General features: G+C 34.0%; 1 protein-coding gene and 2 non-coding genes across 6 annotated transcripts; 2 read left to right on the top strand and 1 right to left on the bottom strand.

Annotated features, from left to right (window-relative positions):
* Window positions 1-461: 461 nt before the first annotated feature.
* Window positions 462-6763, bottom strand: LOC112274101 (uncharacterized). 4 transcript variants are annotated; one of them, XM_090245958.1, is made up of 6 exons: window positions 5486-6763; window positions 4052-5273; window positions 3457-3520; window positions 2973-3137; window positions 2491-2571; window positions 462-2234 (listed from the first exon to the last, which is right to left on the bottom strand). In XM_090245958.1, exons 2-6 carry the CDS (start codon window positions 4345-4347, stop codon window positions 1971-1973), a joined length of 870 nt encoding a protein of 289 aa, XP_090102084.1. In that variant the 5' UTR covers window positions 4348-5273; window positions 5486-6763; the 3' UTR covers window positions 462-1970. The 4 variants fall into 4 exon arrangements, with proteins under 4 accessions (XP_090102084.1, XP_090102085.1, XP_024359034.1 ...); XM_090245959.1 differs by having other exon boundaries at window positions 4052-4520; XM_024503266.3 differs by lacking the exon at window positions 5486-6763 and having other exon boundaries at window positions 4052-4520; window positions 4879-5478.
* A 3572-nt stretch (window positions 6764-10335) lies between these two features.
* Window positions 10336-10407, top strand: TRNAD-GUC (transfer RNA aspartic acid (anticodon GUC)). The gene has a single exon. It is a non-coding gene; the product is annotated as a tRNA-Asp (tRNA).
* Window positions 10408-10433: 26 nt separating this feature from the next.
* On the top strand, window positions 10434-10504 carry TRNAG-GCC (transfer RNA glycine (anticodon GCC)). The gene has a single exon. It is a non-coding gene; the product is annotated as a tRNA-Gly (tRNA).
* The last annotated feature ends 13503 nt before the right edge of the window (window positions 10505-24007 follow it).

The following is a 24007-nucleotide window of genomic DNA, read 5'->3' as shown; positions in this document are numbered from 1 at the left end:
TGTGACTGAATCGATATTGTTATAAAGTTCATCATCCCCGTCTCTAACTAAAACATCGAGATATCCAGAAAAGTCGTTTTGTCCATGTGCTCTTGGAACCTCTTCTTTTCTCTATTTAGAAAATCGGACCGTAGGAGACGCACTTCAAATTGTCAGTCTGCGAAGGATAATGAGTACTACAGAATGCCATTGAAGTGAAACCTGAAAACAAAACGCAGCCACAAATTTCAAATGGATTCAAACACATCAGACATATTTCCTCCTTCACATCACTCAACAGTTGACAAATGCTAAGGTTTCATGAGAGAGTCGGGGGACTCATGATTAGTCTTCTGCACACAATGTGGACATTTTGTACTTTCTGAAATTCTTTGGACAGCTGGATTGTATGTGTTACAACCAGGCGAGCAGCAGAGCGAACACATCCAGTGTGCTTTGTTAACCAGAGACAAATTTGAAGATGGTGGAAACTTCATCTATTAAGACGATAACACAGATCCCTTCACATTGTTGTTTGCAGTCCATTCAAATTAAAGAGTAAAATGTCTGTCAGTTGGACGTTCAAAATTGAGGCACCCATTTTTTGGCGGTGCAACTCGTTGTACTACTAGTTCGTTATCTGAAAGAAATCTAGGTCTGAACAATAATTCTGTTGCACAGGCAACATTAAATATACAAGATACCAACTTGAACCTTCTCTTCTCATGATACCAAGAATCCATTTTGTCAGTACTGTTGGAACTGATTCGACACAAATGCATATCCGCTAATTTCTGTGAGAAGGTGTAACAGCTGTTCATCAGAAAACAGAAAGATGGTGCAACACTCGACAATAACCAGGAAATCTATGTACTGATGTACTTGCTTCAGATTAGTACATACTAGGGTTTATCACCAGTTCAATCAAACTTGCCCAAGACACTTGGGAGATGATGTGTGAAACCAGTTCCTACCAAGGCAGAGCCTTCTGTTTTAGACTTTGTTTCGGCTGAACAAGCAAAACGCATGCAAACTGGTATCCACAAGAAGTAACCCGTTCACTGATTTAACTTCGGTGATACGTGATACTTGTTCGAGAGCATGTTACACCGGGTTTTCTAAACCTAAAATATACCATCAGTACAACGCCATCTGCGTAACGTAATCACCACTATGAAACTGGAAAGATCGAGCTCAAATGGATGGACTTGCTTACCATTTACAGTAAGCCAATGACGGGCGGCGTATATCGTTACTATGTGGTTGTTGAACAAGACCCGCCTACTCCTTAAACTCTTACCAATGTGGAACGAGTTGCATCTCCTGCTGCACATACCGAAGCTAAAAAAGAAGATCCTATGCTGTCAGGCATTCTGCACGCGTGCTCCTGCTTCATCCCAAACTCCGGTGCAATTCACAAAATCATCATGAAATCACGAGGATATACTTTGTTGAATCACGTCCAGAATACCTCCCGAAAGAGCAAAACATGGACGCCGACCTGGTTTCCTGAACAGATAAAAGACTCATTACAAGGACCGGAATATGCGTTCCCAGCTTGCCACCAATTTGGAATATTATCCGGCACCAATTCGATGTTACATTGGATGCGACCTAATAGCATGGAGTCTGACATGTCGTGGCCGAGTGAAAACGGTGATAAGAAAGTCAAGGTTGTTTATGGTTGCGGAAATAGATCCAGGCAATCGCCACCTGCCCCATGAAATACACATACCATTAAGCCAAGAGATTCTCCAAATTGTTGTTCAAGCCAGTGATGAAAAATCAACGCCCACATGACCTCCGTTAGAGCTTAAAAACTCCATTTGAACTTGATTCAGTTGCCTCAACGCATGACCAGTAGACATTCGTCACAAGGAGCAACTAGAGTTCAAAGTTGGCAATCCATCCATGATCCATTCGATGCAACATTCTGTTGCATCATGTTCCTGATTGGGGTCAATGTGAGCACAGGTTCAAAGTATTTAGGGTCAACGTTGTATCAGAGGAAGGTGCTGTATTTGAGATACTTCTCCGGTCCATGAATGCTCTGTTCCAGTCTCTAATGATACCGGTTCCGTGGGCGTTTCAACTTCAGGTTTCTTCCTCCAAGGCGGGTACCTCCTAGAAGGATTCAATGCCAGATCTGCTGTACCGTTGGGAGAGAACACGACCTGGCTGCCAATAACCAGAATGTCTCCACGCCCGTGCCATACTCCATTATGGACATTGTTGTGTTTTAAAGTTCTAGCTTCCTGTATCATCAATGTTCTATCGGCTGAGAAGGAACAAGTCCAGGGAATCCTTGAGTAACAAAAAACTTGCACGGAGTTACGGAGGAAAACCCACATCAGCCGAACTTCAAATGGAACTGATTGAACAAAAAACATGTAATACTGCTGATGAATACACAGCGTTAAACAGGTGATGATGATTTCAAATATTCCTCCGAAAGACGCCCCTCAAATTTAGGTGAAATGAGCATGACCAAGAGGCAACAGGATGACCTACCTGACATAGTGAACAGCAGCCGCACATAAGGTGGTACAGATGATCGTCGATAGTACTGACAGTGTTGTCACCTTCACTTCCCTACACATTATCAAAGCAGCTGTGTGAACCACAGATAGTCCATCGATCCATCATAGTCCATGTTTCGAATTCCGCAACCACGCTGCTCCTTGATATTAATATGGGTAATGGAGCAAAAAAACCAAGCACCCAACAACGGCATGAACTGCGCGATATATGAAGCAATACTTCCACCGTGAACTCCTCGAAACACTAACAAATACATCGAGGAAGGAGGATATACGTGTACCGAACATCTTCATGAAGATAAATAGAGAAAAAAACATGAAAGAAAAGATCGAACACCGCAGAAAATAATACGTCTGCTTAATCACACCCTACATCCCAAGGAAAAATTGACGCATATGCAAGTTGCAGCCTCGGACGGAAGCGTATACACTGGAGTAAGTTTTAGAACTTACAATAATGTTGAATCTCCTCCGCATGCGGGCACGATAGTGACCAGCATAAATTGCAATCAGCAAAGTCACACCCACAGTGCCATAGATGTACCATGGTGAACCTGTGTACAAAAACATGATGTAAAACCACAACGCTCCTATTGCGAGCAGCAAGAAAAATCCCCCCTGCACAGGGAAGCATTCCAATTCACCGATGTGAGGCAAGCCTATTTGCTGATTATGTTAAAGAAGTTGCTAATTGTCAAACTCTACACCTTGAGGCCATATTGTAGCACTTTGATCACAAAAGCTCAAATTACCTACAAAATGTGAAAATTATCCATAACTATGGACATTCAATCCTTAGACCAAGGACAGTGAATAGTACACAACCAAGATTGCAATGCTTCAGAACGACAGAAATTCGCCATAGCATACAAAAGTTAATACAATAGCTGAAAATGCATTAAAAAAAGACCATCCCACGAAGAAAGGCGATGTTTACTTGAGTCCAGCTTGTACCGAAGCCCGACCGCTCCATGTTCATCCCAAATGTGTGCCATGGACAGCTACATAATAATACGATAGAAAGTATTAGGATTGTGTATAACTCTTACAGAACGTTACATAAACGACAACCAGTTGCATGCTATGTAGGTTCGTCTAAATTCAAACCAGAGAAACAGAAGAGAGCTGAATCACACAAATGCGATATGATCAAAGGTGACAAGAGATATAGAATGTGCAACTCTCCGAAACTGCCGTCTAACCGACTCGATAATTTGAGAGGGACACAGACACTAACAAAATACGAAACTAATTGTGTATCCAATATTTACCCTAATACACATAATCATGGATATATGTGTGTGTATGTGTATATATATCAGAGAAAACTTCACCTGTTGAAATTCACCTCCTAGTCCAGATTCTTGACTTCCTAGACACATCTGATCACTACTTTATCAATGAAACCCCTACGATGATATACCTCCACCAAAACGGAACCCACACACTTGACCAGTTTGAAACTGTGAGACCTCACTCCGAAGCAGAAAAGAGCTCGTGATAACGGCAAACCAAAGAGAAGGTAACCTTACCAGGCCGTATGAAGCGTGACATCTGTATACTCATTCACATCAAATAAGCCCCCTTCCCACAACCTTTGTAGACCGACCTCACTACTGCATGGTGTGTTCACTGCAACTCCTACGGGCAGCTCCACGTAGTCGAAAGCTCCGGGAGGACGTGACAATCCTTCCTGTGAAGGTTCCTGGCCTTCCTGCTGGCGCTCTATTGAAGAATCGATGGTTACTTCTTGAAGATCAGTATTGGCTTCACACTGATCCGCTTCAGGAGGCGGTACAGCCATTCTGGCCTCACTCGTTGTGGCCATGGAGGTGCGTTCCAATAATCCCCTAAAATGGATTTGTGCTAACAAAGCCACCCGTAGAACTCATAGGCTCACTCAAGTTGTCACTTTGAAGCAAGAATACCAATCAACTGCAACCGGAGCTAAATCGATGTTGTCATAATGGAAAGGTACAATTGAGATGCACTCCGAAGAACCTGTACACGGCGAGTTCAAAAAGAAATTCAAATACGAGGAGTACTGTCAGGGGAGGAGAGACAGTGAGGGCGTTTTGGGGGAGATGATGAATGGCAGTCAGTGACAGGGCTTACTAGAGGAAACTGTTCTATTGTGAATTGATTACAACACCTCTGTTATAAAACGCATTCAAGAATATTTAAGCTGAGAACCGCAAAAGAAGGTATTCTGCAGAATCGAAATAGGGCTACGCAGGATATGCCTGTTCTCGAACAGGCTAAATTCTAGAATTCGACAGTGGAGTTCATATGCACTGGGAAGAACCACATAATCGATTTGAATGAAAGTGGATGAGGCATCTTGACTTGACTAAGTTACCCGACACTAATCGACACTCCAGGAAACCCACTGCGCGGACTTTCAACACATATCCAGGGATTGTCGTAAGTTCAAGGTCAATATTTGGCACTGACCAGTCTGCTCCAAATACGAAAGACGTCACAGATGATCAAAACTTATTTATCAGAGAATAAAAGAACAATAGAATAATGTACGTTAGATTGATGTGAAGTAGCAGAAGATACAGAAAGGAAGGGGGAGGCTTCTATGAACGACGCAGATTGATAATGATAGAAAAACAGAGATGTATACAGAAACCACATGAGGAGGTCTAAGAAGGGCTATGAAGCTTCCGAAAGCTCCAAAAGTGCTACACGAGATGTGTCTGTGACATCAGCAGCGCACCATGGAAGTAGACACGCCTATCAAACACCCTTCGAAAAAACAATAAAAATAAATAAGAGAATAAAAAACAATAAAAACGAATAAAAATGAACACGAAATGAAAAAGGTCGGAGGCGCAAAGAAGGTGCCCCATGAGGCGTCCCCCAGATCGGACCCTGGATACACTGCACCTCGATCCTGCCAGAGGTCGAACACACAACCACAAAACTACCCAGCTGTGATTACGAAATCAAGGTCTCACCAAGTTGCAGAGCAACCATGTACGCCAAAAACGCAAGTTGGGAGGGAACCAACAGCTCCGCTCTCATCGAGAAGCCACAATTATCCAGTCCACCATCATCTGCGCCACTACTATAAGTACAACTGTCAGAATAGAAAACCAACAACAGCATCCTTCTCCGGATGATCGTCAGCTAGGAGGGCACCGGCACATTCAACTCGCAAGTCCAGGAGGGGCAGAATCTTGCAGCGTCTTTCGACCTTCTCGGTGATGAGGACAACACCACCCTTTGCTTGCATTGAAGATCCATGTGCAGGCCCCGCAGGAACAGGCGACCACCCCAGCCAAGGCACGACACTCGGACGTCGAGTTCCGCTGTAGAACTGTCGTCTGAACGCGCAGTCCGGGGAATCCGGCGCTATTCACCACATGTGCTCCTCTTCGGAATCGGTACTAACACTCCAGCCGAGATTAAACAGTCCTTTTTTTCGTTTGCTCTATTGCCCCGCTCAACCCACGCTCCGCGTCTGTGGGGTTAGATCCTGCACGTGTCGATTATGTATAAACAGCATATTCGATGCAGACCTATTACAGTCCAACCGAGACTGGAGCCGGAACAGGGAGCGGATGAGTGTGATGACGGCGAGTGACGTGCCCTGCCGGGCTTATCAATGGCAGCCGGCACCGATCACCCTGCCACCAACTACAATGATGGTTCCTGAAAAGCTCATGGAGTCCCAGCAACCATGAGTTCCTTCCCGTGATACTACCACTACTCATCGTAAAGCAACGTGCTGCAGACTCCTCGCATCATGGATTTCTTGCGGCCGCCGTGCTTAGGCTGTGCTTTGCTTCCCCTTGGACAATCCCGATCTCCGTCGTCGTGAGTGGCGTCGCTTCACTCGCAAGGCCAGGCTCACGCTCCCCCAATCTAGACACATTCCTACGCCACGGCTCAGCATGCTGCTGCTCTTCCCCCTCCGACGCGACCCCGCGGATGGATGAAACTTGGCCCTCGCCCATTCGTTGAGTGCACTGTCCAGGATGGATGGGTTTAGGGTTACGTCCAAGCGAGCACGCTCTCGGACCATGAGGATTTTGCAAATAATGCGTGCAATGAGAGGCGGACATGTGGTTGTGGGTTGGCGAACACATTTATATACATATAAATTTGTTGGTTGGGTATTTTTCCTCTCTTCTAAGCGATACTTTAAGTTTGTTGTGTGGGCTCCATTGGATGCCTTCCTTCATAATAGTCCCATGTTTAGAGGTGAATCTTCTTAATCACTTGGTTGTTATATTCACCTTGGTGTTGGCAATTGTACTTCCATGCATTGATTTCATGATGTGTGTTTGTTCATCCTTGGGGAATGCATTATTCTTTTGCTTATTTCTAGTAGTTGATGCCTATTTAAGTCTTTTTGTTTATTTCCTGATTCATAGGTACTGTACAATTTATCATCTACAACCGATAGTGGTTATGTGTTTTATAATATATATGTATTTATATTTATATATATAACTATAAGCAGACGTGGTAAAAAAACAATTGATCAATAATCAATTTCTATCAGATATTAAATTGGTTGATTTCATTGCTTAAAACCATTTTTGTAGGACATCAGATTATGCTGTTGTCTGTTCTTGGTACAGAAATAAATATCTTTTTGAGTAGAAACATATATGTGTGTATATATATATATATATATATATATACATATATATATATATATATATATATGCTTTTTTAAATAAATTACTTCACACTATTCAGAAAATAAAAAAATGGTATACTTTAAATTAATTATATTAACGGGGTGGATTATAGTTCTAAATGTTTTTTTAAAAAACTTAGTTGAAATTACAATATGGAGACTAATATTAAATTCACACCAAAATATTAAACTTGTGTACATCTGTTGCCATTTGGAAAGTTCTATTAACCATATAATTTTCAAAAATTTAATGTGCATAAATAATGTTCTGGCTAATTTGTTATTCATTTATAATAAACTGGAATATACATAATTTATTGTTTGCATTCACAAGACATCATAATTAAATGCTTTGGTTGTACTAGACTTATGACTATCTATTTGGTTAAGAATACTTTTTGTTATGATTTAGAAAAAGTTAATACTACAAAAAATCCATAATATTCAGGTTATATTATTCTAGCCACAATAAACCTAAAATGTTTAGATTAGAGGCTAACTCATATATATCGAATACCTTAACCTATAATGAAATTTTTTTGTTACATCTAGAGGAAGTATTTTATAAATAATATCTTCCAAAAACAAAAAATGATCACCTATGACTTCTACATGTATAGATTTAATTTTCTTTATTAAAGATATTTTATATCAATGAATAAAAACTTCGTCTACAAAAATAAATTGATGATCCTAAATCGAGCAAAAAAGACACTTTGTTAAATAAATATATCTAATATCTAGTTTTTTAATTAATATTTTAAAAAATAATAGATGGTTGCTTAGAGCCTTTAATAAATATATCTAATATCTAGTTTTTTAAATATTATTTTAAAAATTCACAATAAGATTTTTATTATCGTATAGTATTTAATATTTGATCTTTTTTAGTATTATGCTACTTATAAAACTTGGTTACAAGATCAAAAAAGACTAAATTGAGATGCAAAAGTAACACATAAATGCTGAAAAAAACTATTATTTATAGAAATAACTTAATAATAATAAATCATTTTCATGTCAATCATTTATTCAAAAACAATATTATACTATAATAAAAATTTAGAAATTTTACAAAAATATTTTGAGAATGATTTATATACTATTATATATATATATATATATATATATATATATATAAATATAATTTTATAATCTAAGAATATATATATATATATATATATATATATATAAAATACAAATTTACGAAATTCTTCCAAATTAGATTTAACTCAAGAATAGAAAAACAATCTAAACTATGTATCTAATCAAGTCATGGTATTTCTTATCTTTCATATAAATCATTCGAACCTGTTCAAATAAGAGTACAAAATTTTAAATCTATTTGAAAATATACTATTTGAACCGAAATTATCTTAAAATAAAATAAAAATTCTAAAACTTTATTTGATACAACTACACTGTCATGACCATTTATAATTACTTGAAAAATCGAAAACTAATAAATAACAATCCTCAAAAATCAAGATTATCTGCTTCAAACTTCTACATATAAAAAGTCACCTTTTTATTACAAAATTATATTCTGACATTAAAAAATGTTAGAAATAAAAAATTAACATAAAAAGAAACCTAAATTTAAAAAATAAAGTAAAAACAACAGGAGTTTCAGAACCAACATAATAAACTATTAAAAATAAAACCAAACAGATAGAAAAAAAATATACGGCCTTTATACAATGATGTTGTACAAAAGTCCAATTCTACAATCTTATTTAGTATTAGAGAAATTGATTCTCTAAAATTTAATGTTGAACTAGAATTCTTTTTTTGGTTTTTTGAATCCATCTCAATTTAATAACAGTTTAGTGCAATATATAGAAGATTCTTCTAATACAAGCTAAATCCTTTAATACAATGTTTAGTTTTGTTTTGTGTTGTAGATAATAAATGAAAACACCATCAATCAAAAAATAACTAGAATATTTAAATTAATATCATAATCATACTTACAAAGGGTTCCAAAATAAAGAAAAAAAAAAGAATCCTATGTATAAAAATATAAAATATGAATGCTAATTGTATTCTAAAGTTTTATAAATTAAAATAGAAATTTTACTTTTAAAAGCATGTCAACTAAAATTTTAGAAAATTATTTAAAAATAGAATTTATAAAACTTCTCAAATTTTGTAAAACTTATGATACAAAAATTTATAGTTTAATACCATTTTGCAATCCATGTATATCAAATGTATTTATTCTATGCATAGGTACAAAAAATGTAATAAAAATTATTTTATGAAAAATAAAAGCATTATTTTTGTATTTAAAATTACACATCTTAAAGTTTTTAGTTTAATTGATAGAAAATATATTGCAAATAAAATAGATCATACACCAAATAATGGTTGTATTATTACATATATTTGTAGAAGTCACAAGACGCCATTGTAATTTTTGTTTCTAAACTTTGATATTGTAAAATTCAAGTTGACCTTCTTAAAGCAATTGTAATTACTTAAATATTGTTTTGGATAAATTTGTAACATGTACATTATAAAATTTTATAATTTAGTTCTATAATAAAGAAAAAAGACTACACCTATAATATAGAATTATTCTTCTATATTATTTAATCCAATATTAAAAAAAAATGATGAATACCATGTCATGAAAATAAAAAACCGAAAATAATAATTTAAAAAAAAATGTATTTTATTAGTAGTGGTAAGGGTTTAAAGAATTCAAAAACAATCCTTGATGTTGAAAAATATCAATAAAAAAAATTTAAAAAAAATAAGTAAATTGCATAATAAAATTTGGTAGATAAAAGGGGGGTGAGGAGTAGGATGCATGAAACGAAGATGGTGGAGGAGCCCGGCATGGAGTGGGAGATGGCCCGCACAAACGAAGGAACGAAGGAACGAAGGAACGAACGAGGGAACGAATGAACGAAGAAAGGGGCCGTGGCCTGGAGGTAAGGTGAGGTGAGGAGAGGCCGCGTGGTGCGGCGTGGTGGTGAGGTAGCTGCACGGCAGTCGAGGAGGATACTTACTTACTACCTGGGGGTGGGGTCGGTGCGGGAAGAAGAAGAAGAAGAAGAAGAAGAAGACCGCATTGTGGTATGTGTGGTGTGAAAACGGCTTCGCTCATCCGGGTCCCAGGAGGGGCCGTGAGTCGTCCGCTGATCGGCAGTCGTTGTAGTATAGTGGTAAGTATTCCCGCCTGTCACGCGGGTGACCCGGGTTCGATCCCCGGCAGCGGCGCGGCGGCGACCGCAGCTAACAGGCTAGCACCGGTGGTCTAGTGGTAGAATAGTACCCTGCCACGGTACAGACCCGGGTTCGATTCCCGGCCGGTGCACTGCTTTTGTTCATCCACGCCCTTCTTTTCCATCTCCTTTTTCCTTCTCCTTTTTCCTTCTCCATCTCCTTCTTTCTCCTCGCCCACCCACCTCCACGGCGCGCACGCATCAAGTTCTCGTCACCCCGCTTTTCCACCACACCACTTTCTCTCGCCTCACCCCATTCCTTCGTCTTCTCACCCAAGCTCCAATCATATCTCCAATAATATCCCTTCACTCTTCCACACATCCACCTCACATTACAAACATCTTCCACCCCCCTCATTTTCATCATCTTGGTTCTAAAACAAATCCAAGAACAACGTAAAAAAATATACTTGTTTGACCAAACTTGCAAGCAACAATAAGAACAACATGAATCAAACATCATAACAATGTTGAAATTGCTCCTAAAATATATACGTTTTTCCTCCATAATAATTGTAGCAATTAAAGTAGATCAAATAATATTTAAATTTCCATGTCCAAAGTTTAATGGTTTAATCATATTATTCATCAACAATTGTTGAAAGAATTGATGTTGATGTCGTAGTATTAGATTTGTTGAATTTGTATTCTTGACGTAATATAAAATTTTATTAAATTCTTGCAAATATAATTTTCTATTGCTTTTCCATAAATCTTTTTAATAATAATGTGGCAACCAATAGTATAAAATTAAATACTCCTATAAATAGAAATATTTTACTTATTTGCAAAATTAGAGAGGGAAATACCTTTAACAATTGGCAATCCATTTTATTAGTTGAGACATCATTACATTCATGACAAGATACTTTAAAACAAAATTAAAAATTAAAAATTAAAATAAAAATAAAAAATCAATATCAAAGAAGGTTTCATCCATTAAAATACAAGATACATGATAAATTTGTGACTTCAAAAAGTATAAATTAGATTATTTCTATTAGCTATTTTTTTAAAAAATAAATAAATCAAATACATATATTAAAATAATATATAAAATTAGGCTTGTATAACCAATTTATTAGGATAACCAAAATTATTCTTTATAAGTATAGAAGAATAAGAAACAAAGCAAAGGTTCATAGACATATTTAATTATCTAGATAAGAATAGTTAGGTATCAAGGACATGAATCTCAAAGAAAGAAATCCTCAATACACTCTTGCGACATTGAAAAGAACTAAAAAGCCACTCAAAGATGATATATTATTGAACTAGAATGACAATTGTCAAAAACAAGGACATTAGAAAGTCTTGAAACAAGACTAAGGACTAGAAAGATGTTGACAAGAGTGATGAAGGCTTCACTCTTACCTCCATATATACTCTTAACTAGGAGCTACATAGCGATGTCCTGTAAGACCTCCAAAACATGTTAACTTTGCAAGACACGTATCTTAACTTGTAAGGCAGGTTTTTTATATGTGCGCCACATAATTAGTTTGCTCCGCAAGCTATTAACATGTGGTTAACTTATTGACCAAGTTTTTAGCCTATCAATCAACTACAAAATACATATTAAATCAAAGCAACATCTATAAAGCTTTTAAGAAGCTTCTTTAGAAGATATTATGAAATTAATCCATTTTTATCTACTTTTACCTACTTCTCTCAATCATATAAGTATTTATTAGAATACATATGTATATCCGTGACATTACTCGCATTGTAGGAACAAGTTCTATGAAAAGCGATCTTCATATGTTGAAAAAATCCAAGATGCGGTGAATTATATTTGCTCCATACTCTGATCTTTGTTCTCTTTGAAGATGGTTGATAGGTCTTTTCAACCATCCATAGTATCCTATACTATGATGAGAAGACCACCCTCTTATTTGGTTGTTACTGAGGCCTTTGTAACTTCCTTCAAATACAACATTTGGAACACTGTCAAGAGTTGTTCCTACCTCTAATAAAATCACCAAACATCAAGAGTCTCTTTCAAGGTTGTGATACCAAATACGTTATATCTCACCATCTATTTGAGGAAGGATATATCATTCTTGAAGATCTTCATTTCAATTTTGTCGTCTAGAAGATTGTGACAATTGCAATGTCTTGTTTGATAAGTCCGCAAATAAAAGCTCTTGAGTTGAATCTATTGGCTATTGGTTTTCCGTTTCTTTAGTATCACAAATACATAGAAGCTACAAAGAGGGATAGAAGGTAGAGTATTATCTTTCTTTGATCTTGTCTCTTTTATAGCAAAGATTTGCTATTCTTTAACTTGGTTTTGATTGATGGAACAATCATAAGGACAATGCTCTGGAAGAATATCTACATTATTTTTTAAAGAAATATCTTAGAAATGTTGATATTGGCTAGGGATATTACTTCATGTCTTCTCACTATCAAAAATAGGCATGGTATATAAAACAAAAGAAATTCCTTTTTTTTGAAACATGTGTAAAAGCTCTGGCACCTATTAATAAAGATTTGGTTCTATTAAACTTATGTATTTTTATTTGACTAATGGGATTTTGGATTAAACTATCAAAAAAATTAAGGTTACAAAAAGTCTAATCTATTTGAGGATTATATTATTCTAACCAAGATAATCCTAAAATAATCAAATTAAACAAAGCTCTTATTACATGAAATATTACTATGCTATTATGATCTTTAATTGGTACATCTAATGAAAGAGTGTTATATGTAACATCTCCAAAAAATAGCAAACAATCATCTATCACTTTCTACATGTATAAGATTAGTTCTTTTAACTAATGATATTTCTTATTTTTTGATAAAATCTTTGTTTATAAAATAGGCTGATGCTCTTGAATCTAATAAAGCTAAGAATTTGTGATTTTTCGGTCCTAAATAAATTTCTATTACAAAATAAGGTGAGAGATCTTATGAGAGAATAGGACCTTTAGTAGGAGTTATACAAGATTCCAGTTGAACAATCTCTATTGTAGTTGGAAAAACTTGTTTTTTGATATATTGTCTTTTTTGGTAACCATGATTCTCATTTTGTGGTTGCATTGTTTCTTTGGACAATATTGAGTAGTATATTGAGCTTCTCCATAATATAAGCAAAAATCCTTTTCTCATTGTCAAATATTTTTCTACTTTGTGAGGGATTTAAAGTGTACTATATTAATTTGCATTGGTTTTGGCCTCAATGAATGAATTTTCGAAAACCTAGGAGCTACTGTTATTATTTGATTTTTTTTTCTTGAGCTAAGTCTTTGTTCTTGATATCTTTCAAATAATTGATTGTCACATGCAATAGCTTGAGCAATTAATTTTTTTAAAGATTCTACCTTTGGCATTGTCAGTGACAAATGTTTGATATTATTCTTCAATCCATATCAATGTTGATTGATAAGAGCTTTGTCATTCTAATCCACGTCACAAGCATGGCTTTGGAATTCAACAGCATATATAGTTGTTAACCGTGATACTTATCGTAAAGATAAGAGCTTGGTCTCTGCTATTCTTTTTCAATCACTTTTTTAAAATATATTTGTCAATACTTTTAAGAATGAATTCAAATCATAAAAGAGTCGCAAATCCTTTTCTATTAAATGTACAAATCAAGAAAGAGTACTTCTTAATAAAAGTGTGCCTATGAATCTAACTTGAGTAATTCCATCAAAATATTAGAAGAAATGCAATCTTAGATAGAGCTTGATTTGTTCCAAAGAACTTGGAAATTTTGATCTTGTTCCATTAAACTTCTCAATCATACTAATTCTTCTCTCCGTTGTTGTGTTGCAACACGATTATATGGTAAAAATATAAATAGAAAAGATTTATTAGTGTTTATTCATCTTGGATGTTAGAAATAGTGGCCAATTCCAATGCCAATATTCAAGGGTCAGTTAATGTCACCCTATTGCTGCTGTATCATCGAACGAGATAACAGAGTATGCTCCACTATTATCATCGAACTAAGTACCTCTGTACCAACGGGACGACCAGAATCATTTTTTAATCTTACATGGAATAAGCCTAGTAGGTATATAGTGGTAGAGACACCCAATATGCTTGATGGAGGTGCAAGAAGATCACATCGTTGTTTTTGGTATAGACAGAATGGTGATTATGCTACTGAATGTCCCAATCCTAGAGCCATTGACAATTATGCGCCAGTGTGTGGGAATAGCAAGCAGTCGGGGCATACTTATCAACAATATAATATTCCGTTTAATTTTTATAATTGAGATGAGCAGATCCATAGTTTGAAAAAAATTGAGGGAATAAATCGAGGTCCTCAAGATTCTCCGGTAATTTGGGTAGAATGAGTCCGAGCCATTCATACTAAGAGTCGACAAAAGAAGAAAGGACCAATTCAATATTCGGGTGAGTCTAATGCGATAGACTAATTTGATCCAATTACAAGGACATCCAATCTAGGTCTTGTTATGGGCCTCTTGTCGAGTATGAGACCGAACTTGGTTGGGCAATTCAATGAGGTCTTGAATACAGAGGCTTCAGTTCCATTTCAAGTTGTTCCGTTCTCTATATTGTTTTGCAGAAACGTCTTTTCTGTATAATGATCCTCTTAGAAGCAAGATTTTCATGAAAGTAGGTCTGTTGTTGCAATTAAGATTCGAAGGTAGAAGAATAGGGGACCTCATGGATTAAAACGAAAAGAAAAGAAAAAGAAGAAGGCATTCTGAGATCAAGATTTTGTGGTCGGAGAGCTAGCTTCAAGTTCCTTCGAAAGGTGTAGAATTGGATGTCATAGGGTTTGGGAGGACTTTTGCAATCATTGCTGAAAGTCAGTGTTTGTACTAGTGATTGGATTTTCTTTTGCAATAAAGTTAAGGCTAATACTCTTGACTATTTTGTGAAATTAGAAAATCTTTTGCAGTTGAAATTTAGAAGTGTCTTGAGGATTGAGTATGTTGAATGCATGCAAAAGTTTGTGTTAATCTGACAGAACAGATAGAAGATATTTGACTATTAGTGTAAAGAGGTATCAAAAGTTAGCAGATTGTAGTTGTTTAGGGTTTTGTAATATCTGGAGATCTATCAGTTGGAATAAGGTGACTTTTGGCGTGGTAAGTGGAGACTTCTAGGCAGCAATCAAGATAAATCAGTGTAGATTTACGGCATTTTCTTGCAACCTGTAAGTTAGATTGGATTAAAACTTCTTGAGCATTTAGAAGGCTTACAAAGACACTAGTGGTAGAAGTTTACAACAATCAGATGGTCAGATTGAGAATTACAACTTGCCAAAGCTCGCTGTCTAGGATTAAATTTAAAAGTAAAATAGAATAAAATTAAAATTAAAATTAAAAAATTAAAAAATTAAAAAAAAATAAAATAAAATAATAAAGATTAATAAATAACAAAAGACTTTGTAATTATAATATCTTGAAGTTATTAAAAATAGTACTTTCAAATACTTTACATTGAGATTAAGCTTTTATATTGAAATCCGAAATAGTTTGTATTTAAATGGTTGAAATCCACTAGCCTATCTAGATACTTGTAAAACATTGTTTTATCTTCCATAGCCAGATGCCCGATGCATTTTCAAGTAAGATAGCACGTAACACGACACCATTATAGTTGTAGAAGCATAATTCTTTGGATTTTGATTTGAGATCAATCAATCTACTTCTTTCAATTACATAACTTCTTGCCTCAGACTTTGAACTTCTTCCATAGGCATAAGAATAGTACCTTCATGATTTATATTGAAAATATGTGAAATTTCTACTCTTAAAGTATTGAGAAGCTCATGAAGATCTATAATAGTTGCAAATCTATTCTCACTTCTGTTGAGAGTAGCATCCATAATCTTTTCTTCCATAGACAATTTAAACAAATTCAAAAAGTTAAATGAGAGGAAGGTAATCCTCAACCTCTAATATCAAATAAAAATTTCCACAAAGAGAGATAATCTACTCTCTTTAAGAAAAAGATGAGTATTAAAAAATAAAATTATTTGTTTAAAAGTGATAAGTCCACAACTTTCAAAATACAACAATAGAAGTAGGATAATCTACTCACTTCTAAAATAAGATAGAAATAGTAAGTTAGCACTCTTATCAAATCATCAAGGACATTAATTACAAAGAAAGAAATCCTCAATATACTCTTATGACATTGAAAGAATTAAAAAGTCACTCAAAGATAATATATTATTAAACTAGAATGACAATAGTTAAACATAGAGAAACTAGAAAGTCTTAAAATAAGACTAAAGACTAGAATGGTATTAACAAGAGTAAAGAAGGCTTCACTCTTGCCTCCATATATATTCTTAACTAGGAGCTATGTGTCGATGTCTTGGGGGACCTCCAAAACATATTGATTTTGTAAGACACTTGTGAGTGTAAATTTTCACTCCTCAACCCAAGTTACAAAATGGCCTCAATTAAGAGTTGCTGGTAATTGATGGTATAAAGTGAAGTAGGCAATTATAAAGAAAAAAAGAAGAACAACTACAAAGCAATTGAAACAAATGACATGAAGCAATTACAACACCTAAAATTAAATCATAATTTGTTCACTTTATTTTTACCTAATAAAAATATAAATTGAACAATAAATAATATCTTTTTAGATAGGTAATTTTATTATCTTTCCAATGATATAAGAAACATATTAATCCGAATTATTATAAGTAAGTTATGAGATTTTGAAGATATATAGTAAATAATTGAAAAGTGAAGTAAAAATATTTATCTCAAAGGTAACTTGCTTATAGATCAAGGATTCGAGCCTCACCAAGGCTCACATGTAGTATATAAAGGTGTCTGAGAGAGGCTACGAAGCCTTAGTCTTATCCTCTTAACTACCCTGAAGGTGCTATAATCCACATGGGACTTGTGCACTCTTCTTTCTATAAGGACTATACTAGCTGCTAGTCCTCCTATTTTCTATTGGAAGGACCAAAATTTTTACAACTTTGACCTCACCATGGTATTTAAAAAAATCCAATTAGCCTCGAAACCTTGTGTGGCCTTCAATTCTTGCTCCATTTCTTCATAAAGCTTCCAAAGTGGTAAAACTCATTTTTACCAAGATCTTCAAAATTGCTCTAATATTCCTAAAAAATTCTAAATAAATTCTAAAAAGTTCTATAATATTTTTATAATGCTGATATCCATTTAAGGTTACATTTTTCTACCTTAGAAATTTTTGATAATAATATAAAACAATTTAAATCTACTATCAATCCTATTATTTTATATCAATAACTAAAATGACATGATGTTCTTTCTCATGCTTCTTCTAACTACTAACATTTATATTTTTTATAAGTAATATATATAGATAGAAGACCAATTTAAATATAGATTTTAATAAATTATCCTTATTATTCAATAATAAATAAAAGTACTAAATCAACAAAGATAATTGCCTCTAAGACTTACTAAGACTCCATTTCCACCACTAAAAATTTTATTTTCTATTTTTTTAAGGATTTTTATATTACTTACTATATCATGTTATTTAAAGCATTATAAATACATATTTTTATCCTAAAATAATAAATGAGTCAATTTGATGACTCATAATACGTATCTTAACTTGCAGGACAAGTTTTCTATATGTGCATTATATAGTTAGCTTGCTTATGCAAGTGTCATGGACATATACATAAAAATCAATAACTACCTATACAATTAGATAAAAGTAAGTAAAAATAAATTAATTCCATAATATTTTCTATAGAAGCTTTTTTTAAACTTTATAGACGTTGCTTTGACTCTATAGGTGTCTATAATTGATTTTTTAGGTAAGAAACGTGATCAAAAAATTAGCCATGAGCCACACATTTTGATAGCTTGAAAAACAATCTTATTATATGGCACACAGATAGAAAACTTACCTTATAAGTTAAGGCATGTGTCTTGCAAAGTCAACACATATTAGAGGTCTTATAGGATGTTGTCACATAGCTCCTAATTAGATAATATATATAGAGGCAAGAATAAAGCCCTCTTCATTCTTGTCAACTTCTTTCTTGCTTTTAGTCTAGTTTCAAGAATCTTTAGTTTCTTTGTTTTTTAAAAATAGCCATTCTAGTTTTTATTTAATATTCATACTTCTTTCTTTTCATTTTGTTATACTTGTTTATTTACTTTTATCAAGTTCTTGTCCCTCATTCATTAATAAGAATATACTTACAATGTCAAATCCTTGTCTTTTCTTGATTAAGAGTGGATTATCTCTTTTCTTTGACAAGTCATAAGCATATTAGAAGTTATAGATTACCTTCTTTTAAACTGCTATTGTTTTTAGTATCTTCTTTGATGTTCAATTCTCTCTTTTATATTACTTGAAAATACTTAGATATTTTTTTTAAAGTATTATCTTGTTAGAGCTTATTAAAATGAAGAATATAATGGTACAAATGCAAGAGCAATTGAGGGGGTAGTACTTGTAATGCATCAATTTAATTTACCACCACAAGAAGACACAAGAATAATAAGAAGTAAAGATATAGATATGATTGGAGCTACTTCAATATTTTTACCAAATCATGTCCCTTTTCCTACAGTGGAACATCCTTTCTATACTAGAGAACCAAGTATTGCCTTGCTTGAGAAGTTTGATGGTACAAGATCAAAGTTTTGAAGATTTATCAATCAAATACAACTTGTGAATGAACTTCAACTCCAAAGCTATCCAACTCTAGGATCACAAGTTAGATTTATTGATACACTTCTTTCAGGTTCAGTATTATTATGGTTTTTATCTTTTCTTCAATGACGAGATCCAATACTTGATAATTTAGAGGCTCTCTTGACAAAGTTTTGATCCATTTATAAAGAACATGATGCAACTTGTGTTGCAACCAATAAGATATGTATTTTGCGACAAGACTATCAGTTTGTAATATTATATGCTACACAATTTTGACAACTTGCAACTGATATCAAGTAGGATGATGCTGCACTTATTAGCTAATTTTTTTATAGATTAAAATATGAGGTAAAGAAATTGATGCTTAACTTATCTGATCCTCAAACATTAAGTCAAGTGATTAACTTTGTTGTGAAGAGTGATAATTGACTTTTTAAATTTTGATTTGAAAGTCAAACAAGTGGGCTTCAATGTTTCTTTAATTAAATAGCAACACCAATGCCTCTTCAACATATACTTTTGGAAGTAGATAATATGTAAATTAATGTGGTACATTTCAAACTTCTTATTGAGCAAGAAAAGACTCATTCCTCTCAAAGACAAGTATATAATAAAGACAAATAAACAAGTGAGACTTTTTTCAAAGAAAGATGATAAAATAGAAATAACTTGATATGTATATTAAAAAATAAACTCGACTGGCTATTGCCAAAAGTCAAGAAAATTAAAGATCCTTGAAACTAGATTGGAAGCAAAAAAAGAGTTGACAAGAAAGAAGAAGGCTTCACTCTTGTCTCTATATATACTATCTTACTAGGGGCTACATGGCAACGTTCTATAGGACCTCTAATTTGTGTTGACTTTGTAGGACACATGCCTTAACTTACAAGGCAAGTTTTTCTATGTGTGAGCCACATAGTTAGCTTGATCTTCAAACTAACAACATGTGTCGTACATGGCCAACTTGTTGACCATGTTTCTAATCCCAAAAAGTCAATTAAAGATATCCATAAAGTCAAAGTAGCATCTATGAAGATTTTAGGAAGCATCTATATTAAATACTATAGAATTAACTTATTTTTATCTATTTTTACTTATTTTTACCTATTTATACATATAATTACTGATTTACATACATATATCTATGATATAATCTCCCTTTCTAGGAATAAGTTCCACGAAGAGCGATCATCAGATGTTGAAGAAATCTATGATGCGAAAAATTATATTCGCTATATACTCTGTTCTTTGTTCTCTTCAAAAATCATTGATAGAGCCTCTCAACAGTCGGTAGTGTTTTATACTAAGGCGGAAAGACCACCTACTTATTTGATCATTGTTGAGGCCTTCATAACTTTCTTTGAATAAAATATTTGGAACACCATCAGGAGTTGTTCCTTCTTCTAGTATTATTACTAAACATCGGGAGTCTCTTCAAAGGTCGTCATATCAAACGCATTGTATCTCGCCATGTATTTGAGGAAGAACATGTCATTTTTAAAGATCTTTATCTCAATTGCATCGTCTTGAAGGTTGTGACAATCATAATGTCTCATCTGACAAATCAGTAAACGAAGGCTATTGAGTCAAATCTACTGGTTATTGGTTTTCCATCTCCTCAGCGTCACAACTACAAAGAAGCTACAAACAAGGATTGAAAGTAGAATGTTATCTTGCTTAGATTTTATTTCTTTTATAATTAAGGTTTTCATCTTGATTTTAATGGATGTCATCGATAAAAAGCCTCCACCACCTTTGTTGCATTTACAAGATTCTTTACTGGCTCCCATGTACACTCATTAATATCATTTCCATGCCAATAGACAAGATATTTCAATTTCTTCCAGTGACGCCTTGAATCTAAGACTTCTTCCACTTCAAACTCTTCTTTATTGTCTACTTCTATAGGAGGAGGTAGAGCTTGTCTTCTTCTTGGTATGTCCACATTCTTCTACAGTTCAAGAAGAGATATGTGGAATACTGGATGAATTTTCATTGACTCTAGTAGGTGTAAATGATATGCAACAGGATTGATTTGTACAGAAATAGGAAATGGTCCAAGCCTTCGATAGTCCAACTTATTACAAGAATGAGTGGTCTTGATATTGCGACGAAGTAACCATACCTTATAATCCATGTAGGATGGTAGTTGTTCCTTTCGATAGACATCCATATTGACCTTTTATTGTTCTTGAGCTTCTTTTAACTACGCCTTTATCGCTGCATGTAGCTCTAATAAATGAATTGCCAAATCTTTCGCACCAAGATTATCAACTTTTGAAAAGTCAAAAGTATGAAGTCATAGATGATAATCATAATTGGCAAAGAAAGGTGTTTGTTTTGTAGAAGAATGTACAATGTTATTGTAAGCAAACACTGCCAATGGAAAAAGAGTTGTCCAATCATCTTGTTGATAGTTAATGGTACATCTTAAATACTTCTCTAAAACTTAATTAACATGCTCCATTTGTCCATCAGTTTGAGGATGGAATGTCGTTGATAGTTTTAAATCTACTTTTAGAATCTTAAAAAGAGCCTCCAAAATCTTGATACAAATTGAGTTCTCCTATCTAATATAATATCCTTGGATAATCCATGATAGCGATAGATATTATCAAGAAAGAGCTCAGTTATTTCTTCACCTGTGATAGATTATGTACATGATACAAAATGTGCCATCTTCGTAAAACGATCTACTATCACGAATATAAAGTCATATAAACTTGAGATTGGATGATCCGTGATAAAATCCATAGAAATAGAAGACCATAATTGTTCTGGAATGGATAATGGTTGAAGAAATCCGTAAGGTCGATGATAAGGAGTTTTTGATCTTGAGCAAACATCACAAGATTGTACAAAATCTTTGACTGCTTCCCACATTTGGAGCCATCAAAAGTCTCTAGATATTAGTTCCAAAGTTTTATTGTACCTAAAATGTCTTGTTGTTGAAAAATCATGACAAGCTTGAAGAACATGTAATCAAGCTTCACCTTCTAGAATATATAGACATCTCTCAAAATATAGTAGATTCTTCTTGAATTCAAACTTAAAAGTATCATGAGACTTTGAAGGATTTTCCTTAATATCACGAATAAGAGGATCAGAAGACATACTTGATTGAACTTGCTTAATAAAAGTTGAATCAGCAGTTAGTGCTGATTTTATTGCTCAAAGATGAAGATGCTTTGGCCTCAAGAGAAAAATCTATTGTTGATCAAAAGCAGCATCTCCTTTCTTTGGTATAAGATAAGATCGTCTAGAGAGTGCATGTGACAAACCTTGATATTTTTCTGGTCGATAAGTGATCTTAAATTTGAATCTTGACAAAGTCATACTCCAACAGGCTTGGCGATGATTCAAAATACGTACTGACACAAAATATTCAAAATTCTTGTGATCCGTATACACTATAATTGGTTAGAAGTACCTTCTAGATAATGGTGCCATTCTTGAAATGAATCCGCGATTGGAAGAAGTTCTTTGTCATAGATCTCGTAATTGATCTCAGAAGCTAAAATGTTTTTGGAATAAAAAGCTATTGGGTGAAATTTAACATTAGTTCCCATTTTTGATAATATAGCACCTTAAGCAAAGTCTGATGCATCTTTTTCCATAAAAAATAGCTTAGAAAAATCGACGCAATACAAGATTGGTGCAGAAACAAAGGTTGTTTTCAAAGCTTCAAATGCTACTTTCGCTTCTTGCTTCCATTGAAGTTTGTCTTTGCAAGTCAAATGTGTAAGTGGAGCTACAATTTTAGAGAAGTCTTTGATGAAGATCCGATAGTAGTTGGTAAATTTCAAAAAGCATTAGACATCTCTTACCATTTTTGGAATCTTCCAATCTATAATAGTTTAAAGTTTCTTAGGATCCATCATAAGTCCATCATTTGAAATGATGTATTCTAAGAAGTCAAATTGAACAGTGTCAAATACACACTTTTCTATCTTGGCATAGAGTCGTGTATCTCTTAGTTTTTATAATACATGACAAATATGAAGTTCATGTTCTTTTATGTTCTTAGAATAAATTAAGATATTGTCTAGGTAACAGATAATAAAATCATCTAAAAACTCCCGAAAGACATCGTTCATTAGATGTTGGAATACTGCTGGTACATTTGTAAGTCCAAAAGGTATGACGTTGTATTCAAAATGTCTATACGTTGTTCGAAACGCAATCTTCCATTCATCTCTTGTTTTGATGTGTACCAGATTGTATGCTCCCTGTAGATCTATTTTTGTATAGATCTTAGCTTGATTCAACTGATCAAAGAGTCCAGATATGAAAGGTGGCGGATGCCTATTTTTGATAGTGATTTTGTTGAGTCCTCAACAATGGACACACATCCGCAAAGTTCCGTTTTTTTCTTTACAAATAAAATTGGAGCTCTTACTAGAGATTTGGAATGGTGTATGAAGTTCTTGGCCAAATTCTCTTCAATATACTTCTTAAATTCAACCAATTCATTTTGAATTAAATTGTAGATTGGTCCAAATGGCGATTGTACTCCTTCTTGAAGGTCAATTGAACAATCATAGGAACGATAGTGCGGAAGAAAATCCGCATTCTTCTTCTCAAATACATCTTGAAAATCTTGATATTGGCTTGAAATGCCACTTGAAGTCTTTCCACCAATAGAAAGAAGTGTGGCATAAATGACACAAGGTGATCCTTCTTTTGTAACATGCAAGAAAGCTCTTACATCTATAAATATAGGTTTAATTATACTAGACTTATGACTTTCTACTTGATTAACTATGCTCTTAATTATACTTTCAAAAAAGTCAAGACTATGAGAAGTCCAATTTATTTTAGTATTATATTTTTTTAGCCATGATAAACCTAAAATGACTAGATTACAAGGAGATCTAATGATATTAAATATTACAAAACTACTATGACCATTAGTTGTTATTTCTATAGGAAGGATTTTATGAGTAACATCTCCTAAAGACAACGGACGACCATCT

This window comes from Physcomitrium patens, chromosome 21 (assembly GCF_059467195.1).
Source record: "Physcomitrium patens ecotype Gransden chromosome 21, ASM5946719v1, whole genome shotgun sequence".
Lineage (NCBI taxonomy): Eukaryota > Viridiplantae > Streptophyta > Bryopsida > Funariales > Funariaceae > Physcomitrium > Physcomitrium patens.
Note: the sequence above shows the minus strand (reverse complement) of the source record. Positions and strands in the feature narration are given on the sequence as shown.